The 13,207-nt window shown below is 39.9% G+C and overlaps 1 protein-coding gene across 3 annotated transcripts in view; it reads left to right on the top strand.

The window, feature by feature from the left end:
• Nucleotides 1-13,207, top strand: part of DENND5A (DENN domain containing 5A) — a 119,916-nt gene that overhangs the window by 89,476 nt on the left and 17,233 nt on the right. For all 3 annotated transcript variants that reach the window (XM_068554635.1, XM_068554636.1, XM_068554634.1), the window contains exons 9-12: nucleotides 2,288-2,438; nucleotides 3,861-3,954; nucleotides 6,163-6,294; nucleotides 10,787-10,939. In XM_068554635.1, the coding sequence (XP_068410736.1) occupies nucleotides 2,288-2,438; nucleotides 3,861-3,954; nucleotides 6,163-6,294; nucleotides 10,787-10,939 (530 nt within the window). The remainder of the gene's footprint in view (nucleotides 1-2,287; nucleotides 2,439-3,860; nucleotides 3,955-6,162; nucleotides 6,295-10,786; nucleotides 10,940-13,207) is intronic.

Genomic DNA, 13,207 nt, shown 5'->3' with positions numbered 1-13,207 from the left:
CCACATGCCGTGGAGCAACTGAGCCCGTGTGCCACAACTACTGAGCGTGCGCTCTAGAGCCTGCAAGCCACAACTACTGAGCCCATGTGCCACAACTACTGAAGCCCGCACGCCTAGAGCCCGTGCTCCACAACAAGAGTAGCCACCGCAATGAGAAGCCCGTGCACCACAATGGAGAGTAGCCCCCACTCGCCGCAACTAGAGAACGCTCGCATGCAACAACAAAGACCCAACACAGCCAAAAATAAATAAACAAATAAATAAAATTTAAAAAAAAAAAAAAGAGTGGCCCCCGGTTGACGCAACTAGAGAAAGCCCTCGCACAGAAACGAAGACCCAATACAGCCAAAAATAAATAAATTAATTAGTTTAAAAAAATAGTGCATTATATAAAAGTATTTAAGAGGAGGGCTTGAAAAAAAATCAAGAGATTATTTCACAAGGGTAGGATTTTAGATGAAAAAGAAAGGAAACAGGGACTTCCCTGGTGGCACAGCGGTTAAGAATCCGCCTGCCAATGCAGGGGACATGGGTTCGATCCCTGGTCTGGGAAGACCCCACATGCCGCGTAGCAGCTAAGCCTGTGCGCCACAACTACTGAGCCTGCACTCGAGAGCCTGAGAGCCACAACTACTGAGCCCATGTGCCGCAACTACTGAAGCCCGCATGCCTAGAGCCCATGCTCCGCAACAAGAGAAGCCACCGCAATGAGAAGCCCGTGCATCACAACGAAGAGTAGCCCCTGCTCACCACAACTAGAGAAAGCCCGTGCAGCCAAAAAAAAAAAAAAGGGAAACATTCATTTCTCTCTGCACTGTTTTTCCACACATTATTTATTTGTTTTAAAGAAACTATTATTTTGATTACGGATGCACAAGAAACTTGATCTCCGGCTACCACAGGACGGAGAGAGGAAGGAGATTTCATTTTATTCCCTTTAAAATTGTTTTGATTGCATGCCTTGAGTTTGCATTACTTTTGCAAAAAAAACCCCAAAAACTGATGTAAGCTTATGTATAAAATAAGCTATAAGGATACATTGTACAACATAGGGAATATAGCCAATATTTTATAATATGTATAAATGGAGTATAACCTTTAAAAATTGTGAATCACTATATTGTACACCTGTAACATATACTATTGTACATCAACTATACTTCAATTAAAAAATTAATCTAAAAAAATAATGTATGCATTTGTTTCCAAGCTTGTCTGCACTAGTTGAACTTATTACTGGCTTGTATAATTTAACCGAATATTATGTAAATAAATGGTAAGATATGAGGGCAAAAAAAAGAACTGTTTCTCTGAAAACAAAATTAAATGCTTTAAAAAGACTCAGTAAAGCAAAGTCACTAAAAAATACAGCAATTGAATTAGGCATATCACTTAAGTGCAAAAAACTTGGGAAAACTAGCATCTACTATGGTTCTTTTGCAAGGTCCTTTAAAAGTTCTCGCTCCACTTTAAAAACTGGAAAACTCAGTGAATGAATTATGGGTGAGATTTATGCAAGAGAAACAATGCAGACCCCTGATTAGTGGATCCATAATCAAAGAAACTGCACAGACACTTCATCAAAAGACTGGTGATTATATAGTCATATGGTTTAAATTAAAATGTTTAACGGAGGTATATGTCCTTTTAAGATTCCCAAACTTAAGTGACTTTTTCAGTTATCCAATTCACTACCCTACTAAATCACATCAGATAAAGAACTTCTGCTCTCTATATAATTTTAAAACAACCACTAAAAAGTATGCTATTAAAGAAAAATGGTCTCTATAGGGACCAAAGAATAAATATTATCCAGTAGTAAATAAAATGGTCTACACATATCTTAAAAAAAAGATTTTCCCTAAATAACACCTCTTTTCTATTCAGAAGAAAGGACATGTAGTGGGCAACACCAACTCTGAGTGCTGATGGCATGTTTTTCGAGGGCCAGAGAGATTTCCATCCACATGAGTCCTCTGAATCATAAGTAAAAGTTACTTCAAGAAAACCAACCTGAATTGTTTCAAGTACTCTATTAACAATAGAGAGCACAATCTACATCCAATAAAAGGCAATCCACTCCATTTTAGCCTCAGCCATGCTGATTTCTTTTTTGACCCCTTGGTTATTTAGAAGTGTGTTTTTTAGTTTTAAGGTATTATTGATTATTGTTGGTCACAGGACATACTGTGTATGATTCAAATTATTTTAAATTTATTGAGACTTGTTTTATGGCCCAGAATATGGAATGTTTTTTAAAATATTGGACTTTTTCATTCTCATCCAGAGAAAGCAATTGAGCTGCGACTGGCAAAAATCGATCATACTGCGGTTCACCCCCATTTACTTGACATGAAGATTGGACAAGGGAAGTATGAACCAGGCTTCTTCCCTAAGCTGCAGTCTGATGTGCTTTCCACCGGGCCAGCCAGCAACAAGTGAGTCAACCCCAGGGATTCCCTGATCCAGCTCCCTAGCCACAGTGGTGAGGGTTATACAGTATCTGGACCTAGACTGTTATCTCCAGAAGACCTTGACATTTGTAAAGTAAATATGGAGAAGACACACACTATCTAGGTTGTTCACTTGTTTGAACAAGGAAACAGGTGACAGAGTGTCGTCAGCTCCTGTCTCCACTGTGCAAATTGGGATAGCTCCATGCGTCAGGGCCTGTAAAAGGCCGGACTGCAGATGGGTTGAAATCATCTCATGACTGAATCCATACAACACCTAGCTAGCACTGTATCGTTAGTAAGTGGTGGTTGAAATAACTGAACTGAAAGTAGATAGCTTAGCAGGATTGCTCTTCTTCGTTACTTTTGGAGATGAGTGTATCAAAGCCCAGGCAGATTTGAGTGAGTATAGATTTGAATCTGCAAGTGAAGTTTTTGTAGGTGTTTCAAGAGAGATATGTCTCTTGGGACTTCCCTGGTGGCGCAGTGGTTAAGAATCTGCATGCCAATGCAGGGGACATGGGTTCGAGCCCTGGTCTGGGGAGATCCCACATGCCACGGAGCAACTAGGCCCGTGCGCCACAACTACTGAGCCCGCACGCCTAGAGCCAGTGCTCCACAACAGGAAAAGCCACCGCAATGAGAAGCCCACACACAGCAACGCAACTAGAGAAAGCCCATGCACAGCAACAAAGACCCAATACAGCCAAAAATAAATAAGTAAATAAATTTATTTTAAAAAAAGATATGTCTCTGTCCCTGGGGAATTATCTCTTTCTTGCCCAGTAACTGACCTTTAAGCTACCCTTCTCAAGGTTTCTGAGCTATCTCTGGTGATTTCTTGGTGGTTTCCCATGGCCAGCATTGGTCCCTAGACGTTTAAGTTTTCTCCTGTCAGTTGACCTTACTTTCTTAGCAGAATATTCTTTCTTTCTTCCTTTCTTCCCTTCTGTCTTTCTTCCTTCCTTCCTTCCTTCCTTTCCTTCTTTCCTCTCTCCCTCCCTTCCTTCCTTCCTTTCTTCTCTCTTTATTTATTTATTTTTGGCTGTGTTGGGTCTTCATTGCTGTGCGCAGGCTTTCTCTAGTTGTGGCGAGCGGGAGCTACTCTTGCTTGCGGTGCGCGGGCTTCTCATTGTGGTGGCTTCTTTTGTTGTGGAGCACGGGCTCTAGGCGCACGGGCTTCAGTAGTTGTTGCACGTGGGCTCAGTAGTTGTGGCTTGCGGGCTCTAGAGCGCAGGCTCAGTAGTTGTGGTGCACAGGCTTAGTTGCTCCGCGGCATGTGGGATCTTCCCAGACCAGGGCTCGAACCCGTGTCCACTGCATTGGCAGGCAGATTCTTAACCACTGCACCACCAGGGAAGTCCCTCTTAGCGGAATATTCTTAATTGTCTGCTTTGATTCTGTCAGGTGGACAAAAAGGAATGCCCCTGCCCAGTGGAGGCGTAAAGACCGGCAGAAGCAGCACACAGAACACCTGCATTTAGATAATGACCAGAGAGAGGTAAGACACCTTGAGAATGACAAGGAATGACCCTGTTATCATGGTACACCCTCCTTCTCTTTCCCATTTCCTTGGCCTCTGGTCTGATTCAAATATCCTCCTCAAAAAGAAGGGTTAATAATAAGTTAGTTCCTGATCCCTGATACGGGCCTCGGTTGTGACAAATCCAGGATGTACAGTGTTTCACAAGGGGCAGCAGGGCCACTAGCCATGTGCGTCCTCTCCCTGAACCAGATTTGCACCTCTGTTCAAGAATGATACCAGTGCTTGGAAGAGAACCTTTCACTGTCCTTTCAGTAGTCACTCATGCATGATACTCACTTCCTCCCAGGGGTTGGGAGAGTGGGAGGGGTGACAGGAACCTCAGAAGATAAGATTCTAAAACTTGGGAAAAATCCCTTTAAAATTTTTGAGGCTTTTGTGTGTGTGTGTGTGTGGTATGGTGGTAAAGAAGTTAATTTTGTTAGAGTGAGAAAGAGGAAAAGCTGAACTTGGGTTAATGCTGTGACTCTGTGAACCTGGGGAGGAGGAGCCTTTTTTCCTATTTTTTTCTTTATCTTAATTTAAAACAGGTAATCTTGACTTTTTTTTCTCAGAGGAGCCAAGGAATATTATTATCAGATGTGTGGGGATTGAGGATTCTTGAATTGACCTGAGTCCTTATTGCTTATAAGCTGAGTTTCTCAGCTCTACTATAACTTGTTCCCAGTAAAGTTTCTAGTTATAAACCTCAGGTTGGAGACCCTGCCTTACTGAGTTGCAGAGAACTTGTGAAAATGGAGCTTCACCTTCAGAAACCTATTTCGGCAACTTCTCTTTGAGAGAAGACCCTGCAGTTTGCATTTTATACAGATAAAATCCAGTAAAGCATGTTGTTTTCATATGTGTCTGGCATCTCAATGAATGGGAAAATATTTTGCCCTTGCTGTTTTTTAAAGGAATAAATTAATATTGCAAAATATGGTTATGAATTTTTAACTGCTGGTTTATAGGATACAGTTGTACTTGGTGTTTTTGTGAGGGTGGCGTAATGGGTGTTGGGTGTAGGTGTTATTTTAAAAGTCTCCCCTGGGTCTTCCACCTCACCTCCATATTATTTCTTTCAGCAGTGTTTATTGAGTACGTTTTCTTGGTCAAAATCACTATAGTAAACACTTTGAAATATAAAGATGATAAGGAGGTAGCCTTGTCCTCAGGGAATACCAGTTTATTAAGGGAGCAAAGGCCATATGAAAGGGCCATACGAGAGGCACGCCAGTGTTTGATCACTGATTAGAGAAAGCAGAGGTCAGTTCTGTCTGGGGTAATCTCAAACAAGACTGTTTGGAGGAACCAGCATCTGTTTAAGTCTTGAGGATGATAGGATTGTTAGGGACAAAGACGAGTATTGCAAATAGAGGAGATGGCAGGATCCAAAGTTTGGTGGTGGTTGTGTGAAGGAGGCTGTGGGCAGAATATTTGGGAGGCAAGAGGTACTGGAGGTAGCTAGCAAGTTAGGAGCAGGTAGCAGTAGTGCAGGTGATAGTAATTGAAGCCTAATCTTAGGGGCTGGTAGTAGGGGCAGATTGAGGGGCCAGAAGATAGAATGGACAGAATTGTACTACTGGAATAAATATGGGGAAAGAAAGAAGTTGGGAGTAAAAATGTAGGTTGTGAACCTGGGACACTGAGAGGATGTCAGTGTGCAGTTTACTACATTGATTTGGTTATATGTTAAAACAGACAGCATATGGGGAATCACCAGCAAATTGTAGAAAATCAGAAAATGCAGTTGTTGTTTTGAGTGTACACACATGTTCTTCAGGCCCTAATTTAGCAAGGATGGATATCTTTGATATGAGCAGAGGAATTAAATACCTCCAAACTTGGTGGGGAAAATGATTTTCCTCAATAGTACTCTGAGATTTGAGTTGGTCTGCCTACTCATAGGAGTTTGCACACTCATACATGTTGCAGCCATATGTTTTTTACCTCTTGTATCATTAAAGCCAAGAGGGCTTTACATTAGAAAAAACAGAATTAATTCATCATATTTTCTCAGTTTTCCCTACGATACAAGCAGTGCATTTTAAACTTTGCCCTGAGCCTAGGAAAGAGGCAGTAAGAAAGTGCGGGGTGATAGTGCCCTCTTCAGGCCCCATCAGTACTGGTTGCCTGTGGTCTGTGTGCATGGCCACGAAGAGTCTTTGATTTTTCCTTTTGCTTTAGAAGTACATCCAAGAAGCCAGGAATATGGGCAGCACCATCCGCCAGCCCAAACTGTCCAACCTTTCCCCGTCAGTGATTGCCCAAACCAACTGGAAGTTTGTGGAGGGTCTGCTGAAGGAATGCCGCAACAAGGTGAGCTGTGGACACTTCTGAATGTGTGTTTTCTTTGGCAGCCAAGATGAGACCAAGGCTTAGCTCTGACCACTCTTTTCTTGATTTTGAAAATATTGTTAATATAATGGGATAGTACTAATGTCAAGATCCTGTTAACTTGGAATTAGGTGTATCTATTTTAAATAAAATATACCATTAATTGAGAGTAAGCACGCTTTGCTTGATAAAAACTTAATATGTATTCTTTAAAACTGAGAGACAGATGTAGTTTTTAATTTCAGACATCTTCTGTTACTTAAAATCATTAATTTTAAGTAATATCTTAAGTAAGTAATGTAGTTGAATTGTCTTCAACAGATTAGTCTTACACGTGTGCAAATGTTTTTGCCTCTCTGATTTAATCTGATAGCACTGATCTCATGTGTCTAGAAACAAGAATTTGCTGAGTGCCTACTGTGTGCCAGATCAAGGTGTATTATTCAGTTTAAGCTTGCTGTTGGCATGTTTTTTTCCATTCTATAAGAATAGTAATTTTTTAAAGCTTTATTAAGGTATAATTGATATACAAAAAATTACACACATATAATGTATACATCTTGATGAGTTTGGACATATGCATACACTGGTGATACCGTTACCACCAATCAAGGTAGACATATCTGTCACTTCCAAAAATTTCCTTATATTCTTTTGTGTTTTTTGTTTTTGTAGTAAGAACACAACATGAGATCTGTCCTCTTAACATATTTTAAATTGCACAGTATTATATTGTTATAGGTGCTATGTTGTACAGCAGATCTCCAGAGCTTATTCTTCTTACCTATGAATACTGAAACTTCATACCTCTTGAGCAACAATTCCCTATTTTTCCCTCCCCACAGCCCCTAGCAACCACCATTCTATTCTCTGCTTGTATGAATTTGTTTGACTATTTCAGATACCTTATATAAGTGGAATCATGTAGTATTTGTCCTGTTTGGCATATTTCACTTAGCATAATGTCATCCAGGTTCATCCACGTTGCTGCAAATGGCAGGATTTCCTTCTTTTTAAAGGCTTTTTTAAGGCTGAATTATACTCCATCATATATATGTATATACCACATATTGTTTATCCATTCATCTATCGGTAGATACTTGGGTAGTTTCCATATCTAGGCTGTCATGAATAATGCTGCAGTGAACTTGGGGATGCAGATATTTCTTTGAGATCCTAATTTCAGTTCTTTTGGATATATACTCAGAAGTGGGATTGCTGGATCAAAAGATAGTCATTCTTTTTTTTTTTTTTTATAACAGATTTGTAGAGATCTGCTTTCTTTTATTTTTTATCTTTAAAATTATTATTTCTAGTTTTGGTCGCATTGGGTCTTCGTTGCTGTGACGGGCTTTCTCTGGTTGCAGTGAGCGGGGGCTACTCTTTGTTGCGGTGTACGGGCTTCTCATTGTGGTGGCTTCTCTTGTTGCAGAGCACGGGCTCTAGGTGCGCAGGCTTCAGTAGTTGTGGCGCATGGGCTCAGTAGTTGTGGCTTGCGGCCTCTAGAGCGTGGGCTCTAGGCACGCAGGCTTCAGTAGTTGTGGCGCACGGGCTTAGTTGCTCTGCGGCACGTGGGATCTTCTGGGACCAGGGATCAAACCCGTGTCCTCTGCATTGGCAGAGGGATTCTTAACCACTGTGCCACCAGGGAAGTCCCAAGATAGTCATTCTTAACTTTTAATATTTTAGTTCAGAACTTAAATTTCTAATAAAAATACAGCCTTTCAACCAAGTCAGTATACTGTGCTTTTTAGGACAGTTGAACTAACTTGGCCCCTACTACATCCTGTTCATTCATCAAAGGAAAAAAAAGATTTTCCTGCATTTCAGTTTCTAAGTGATGCATTTTTATGGGATGAAATCAAATATACTTTCTCTTGCAGAAAGAATTATTACTGTTACAAGTTAGGTTGTTACACCAGTACTGATATTTTGAATTCAGGCATTTTAAAAACTTCATCAGTTAATTCTAAGTCGTTGATATCCATGATTTTTCCCAACAATGTTGTCTTTTCTCCCATCAAGAACATTGGTGATGCTGCCTTTCTTGAAAGAGGGCTTGTCTCTTGTCTCTGGGATTTGTTTTCCATGCCCCTTGCATTCATTCTCAAGTTTTGAAATGCAAGCTCTGGCAGTGACAACTTTCTTATGTCTACTGCCTGGTCAACAATGATGGTGAAATATATCCTAACTTCAGATTTGTTAATATGTGGAAAAGTGTACATATTAGAATTGAAGAAACATAGTAATCAGCCTAACGCTATCAACTGTTGGCTAGCATGTGGAGCAACAGGGAACTCTGATACTGTTGGAAATGTAAATTGGTATGATTGCTTTGCAAAACAGCATAGCATTTATTATCCAGTATTCTTCTCCTAGCTATATTCCCTAGAGAAACCTTTGCAGCATGACCCAGGAGATATGTATGAGACGTTTACAGCAGAATTCTTTGTAATAGTCCCACACCGGAAACAACCCAAATACCACTCAGTAGGAGAATAAATAATAAATTGCAGTATATTTATACAGTGGAATGCTATACAGCGTGGAAATAGACAACAGATATATTGATCAGTGTGTATGAATTTCACAAACATAAAGTTGAGTGAAAAGAAAATAACAAAAGGGGATTCCCTGGTGGCGCAGTGGTTAAGAATCCGCCTGCCAAGGCAGGGGACACGGGTTCGAGCCCCGGTCCGGGAAGATCCCACATGCTGCAGAGCAGCTAAGCCCATGTGCCACAACTACTGAGCCTGTGCTGTAGAGCCCACGAGCCACAACTGCTGAGCCCATGTGCCACAACTGCTGAAGCCCGAGCACCTAGAGCCCGTGCTCTGCAGCAAGAAAAGCCACTGCAATGAGAAGCCTGCACACTGCAACGAAGAGTGGCCCCCCTCGCCACAACTAGAGAAAGCCTGCACACAGCAACAAAGACCCAATGCAGCCAAAAATAAATAAATAAAATAAATAAATTAAAAAAAGAAAATAACAAAAAAAAACATACTGGCAAAACTAAACTACATTGTTTAGGGATACAAATATAGGTGTTAATCATTTCCTTGCTTTTCTGTAGTTTTAGTTTGTAAGTCAGAACAGTGATCACTTCTAGAGTGGGAAAGGTGACTGGAGAAGGCACATGGGATTCTTCAAAAGTATAGATGGGCAATGGGCAGTATTTTTTTTCTTAATCTGGTTGATGGTTATGATAGTCTAATAGTATACATTCACATACACACATATATGTGTCTGTATATGAGATATATTTCACAATAAAAAATTAAGAATAGTAACACTGGAAAGAAATATGCCAAAGTGTTAAGAGTTGTTGCTTCTGCAGGGTAGGGTATGGGGTGATATTTTTCCTTGCTCTTTAGATTCTTTTTTTTTTATATAAATTTATTGATTTTTATTTTTGGCTGTGTTGGGTCTTCGTTGCTGCGTGCGGGCTTTCTCTACTTGCGATGAGTGGGAGCTACTCTTCGTCGTGGTGTGCAGGCTTCTTATTGTGGTGGCTTCTCTTGTTGTGGAGCACGGGCTCTAGGCGCCCGGGCTTCGGTAGTTGTGTCACGTGGGCTCAGTAGTTGTGGCTTGCGGGCTCTAGAGCGCAGGCTCAGTAGTTGTGGTGCACGGGCTTATTTGCTCCATGACATGTGGGATCTTCCCGGACCGGGGCTCCATCCCGTGTCCCCTGCATTGGCAGGCGGATTCTTAACCATTGCGCCACCAGGGAAACCCCTAGATTTTTATATGTCACAAATTTATAACATGATTAAATCTTCCTTAAGAACTTGGATTCAATATTTAGGCAGCTTTAGGTTCAAAGACCAGATCTGCTTCTTTGCTGTGTGAATTTGGGCAAGTTACTTAAGTTCTCTGACCTCAATTTCCTTATCAATAAATTGTGAAAAATAATAATACTTCTCATAGAGTTATTAGACTTAAATGAGATAATGTAATACTTAGTACAGTGCCTGGCACAAAGCTGCAATTATCATTATTCAGTGTGTTTTTTTGTTTTTGTTTTACAATGAGCACATGAAAAATTTTACCTAAAAGTAAATTATTCCTCTTCAACTTTTCATCCCCTTGATGGATACTTTAGATATATTTCTAGGATTAAATGCTGAAAGGTTTGTTTAATAGGGTCAGTTAAGCAGTCAGAGTCAGAGAATGTCAGAGATGAGCATGACCAAAGGGTTTTATTCAACTCTTTTCATTTCATAAATGTAAAAACTTAATCCAGAGTGATGAAATCACTTGCCCAAGGTCAAATAGTGATTTCTGTGTTTTTATTTTCTTTGAAGAAGGCTCTCTACTATAACCTGACCTCAGTGGTAGAGAATAAATACACTCTTTATCTCTGGGTCTTACTCCCAGCCCAGCAGATATGCTGGGCAGTTGGCCACAACCCTCTCTAGTTGAATGTGATCTGGCTAACTGTGGGTGTCTAATCTTACCGACTCATTTCTTATAGACCAAGAGGATGCTGGTGGAGAAGATGGGCCGAGAGGCTGTGGAGCTAGGGCACGGGGAGGTGAACATCACAGGGGTGGAGGAGAACACCTTGATTGCCAGCCTTTGTGACCTCCTGGAAAGGATTTGGAGTCATGGGCTACAAGTGAAACAGGTAATGAATGTCTGGCCTCTCCCTGTTGAGCAGACTGTCTTCCTGTTTTTGCTTACTAGCTTTCCCACACTTTTCCAGCTGGCTGGCTTTGAAGAATGGTGCATGGTGCTTTTGGAGTGAGACTTGAAATAGTTCAACAAATAAGTAAATAAATGTGACCCAAGCCATCTTCTTTAAAAATAAGCTTTATAAATCTGTGTATTTGTCAGACATTTTAAAAGTGGCATCTTTTTTCCTGCAAATAGAGCTGAAGGCCAAACTGATAGGTCCTGTTTGGTAGCTGGTCCTAGTCTGGAGATAGAACACAAAGGAAAGAGAACTTGGAGCTCAGGAAGTACCAAATGTATTTTAAGGGTCCTTCACTATTTGTACATTCCCAGTGGGAAAAGGTCTGTCATTAACATTTCTTTTATATGCAGATAGCTTAACCTTCTAAAGATTTGAGAGAATACCAAAAAAGTTGAGTAAGTTTGATTTTTACTGCTTAATACCAAGAGAATCTCCTTATTTCAAAATACTGAACTCTGAATAACTAGGCAAGATGGACAGCTTACACTTTCATGCATTTTTAAATTTGAAAAGAACTTGAAAAGTTTTCAAAAGCAGTTTTATTATGGAAAAATTAGGAAATATATATAAGTATCCAGCAAATATTTAGTTAGGGCCTGCAGTGTGCCAGACACTGTTGTAGGCACTTGAAATACCTCAGTGAATAAAGCAGACCAAGATCTCTGCACTCCTGGAGTTTTCATTCTCATGGGCATAGAGGCAATCTACCTCATCTGTCCTTCAAAACATTTTTCTGTGCGCATATGCCCATGTACAGCTGTATATTTAAAAATCCAACAGAACTGCAATGAGATACCTTTTCACATCTACTAGGATAGCTAAAATAAAGAAGACAGACAATAACAAGAGTTAGTAAGGATGCAGAGAAATTGGAACCTTCAGATATTGCTGATGGGAGTATAAAGTGGTGCAGCCTCTTTGGAAAACAATCTGGCAGTTCCTTGAGATGTTAGAGTTATCATATGACCCAGCAAGTCCATTTCTAGCTATGTACTCAAGAGAAAGGGAAACATGTCTATGTAAATATGTGTATGAAAATGTTCATATTCCTAGCAGCATTATTCCTAATAACCAAAAGTTGCAACAACCCAAATGTCCATAAGCTGGTGAATGGATAAACTGAATGTGGTGTATTCATACAGTGGAATATTTTTCAGCAATAAAAGGAATGAAGTGTGGATACATGGTACAATATGGATGAAATTTGAAAACATACTAAGTGGAAGAAGTCAGTCACAGAAGACCACATAGTGTATGATCTCATTTATATAAAATGTCCAGAATAGGCAAATCCATAGACAGAAAGTAGATTAGGGGTTGCCATAGGCTAGGGAGGGATAAGGAGTGACTGCTAATGGGTTTTTTGGGGTGGTAAAAATCACCTAAAGTTAGGTAGTGGTGATGGTTGCACAACTCTGTGACTATACTGAAACAGATTTTTTTTTTTTTTTTGGTACAGAACTTTGTACACTTTATAAGTATGAATTTTATGGTAATGTGAAGTATGTCTCAATAAAGCTGTTTTTTTAAAAAGTCCAAATGGGATCATACTGTACATAATGTTTTGAAACTTGTTTTTTCTTGCCTCAGAATATCTTTTCCATGTCCTTAACTAATTAGGTGATAGTATAGTAAGTGTTTAAGAGCTGAGACTATAAATCAGATAGTCCTGGGTTTAATTCCTGCTTTAAGTTTATGAAACTGAGCATGGTACCTAGCTTCTCTAAGCTTCTGTTTCCTTATGTGTATGATGGAATTTTAAAAGAACCGCCTCTACCTCTGTAGGGTTCTTGTGAGGATTTGATAAGATAATTTGTGTAAAGCACTAAGCTCAGAGCCTGGTATCTGGGAGTTTCTCTGTAAATGTTTGTGGTTATTCCTCTAAAATCTCAGTTTTAATTGTTTCCACTGTATAGATGTGCAGTACTTGAATCAATCCTTTATTATTGGTTGTTTGAGTTATTTCTGATTTTTCAGTATTACAAACAGCGCTGTGATTATAGATTTTTAAAAATGTTAATAATTGTGTATCACATCCCTAAAATGTTGAGAGTCTTGTAGTATAGTAGCAACACTGTGGGCTAAAACCTATCTTTCAAGGTTGTTATGATAATTAGATGTAGTAAAAAAAGTACCTGGCATGCGGTGGGTATGCAGCTTATGACAGCTCTTATTATGCTGGGTTCTACATGAAGGATT

The sequence above is a fragment of the Eschrichtius robustus genome, chromosome 11 (assembly GCF_028021215.1).
Source record: "Eschrichtius robustus isolate mEscRob2 chromosome 11, mEscRob2.pri, whole genome shotgun sequence".
NCBI lineage: Eukaryota > Metazoa > Chordata > Mammalia > Artiodactyla > Eschrichtiidae > Eschrichtius > Eschrichtius robustus.
The sequence above is the reverse complement of the archived record's forward strand: the minus strand, read 5'-3'. Positions and strand labels throughout refer to the sequence as shown.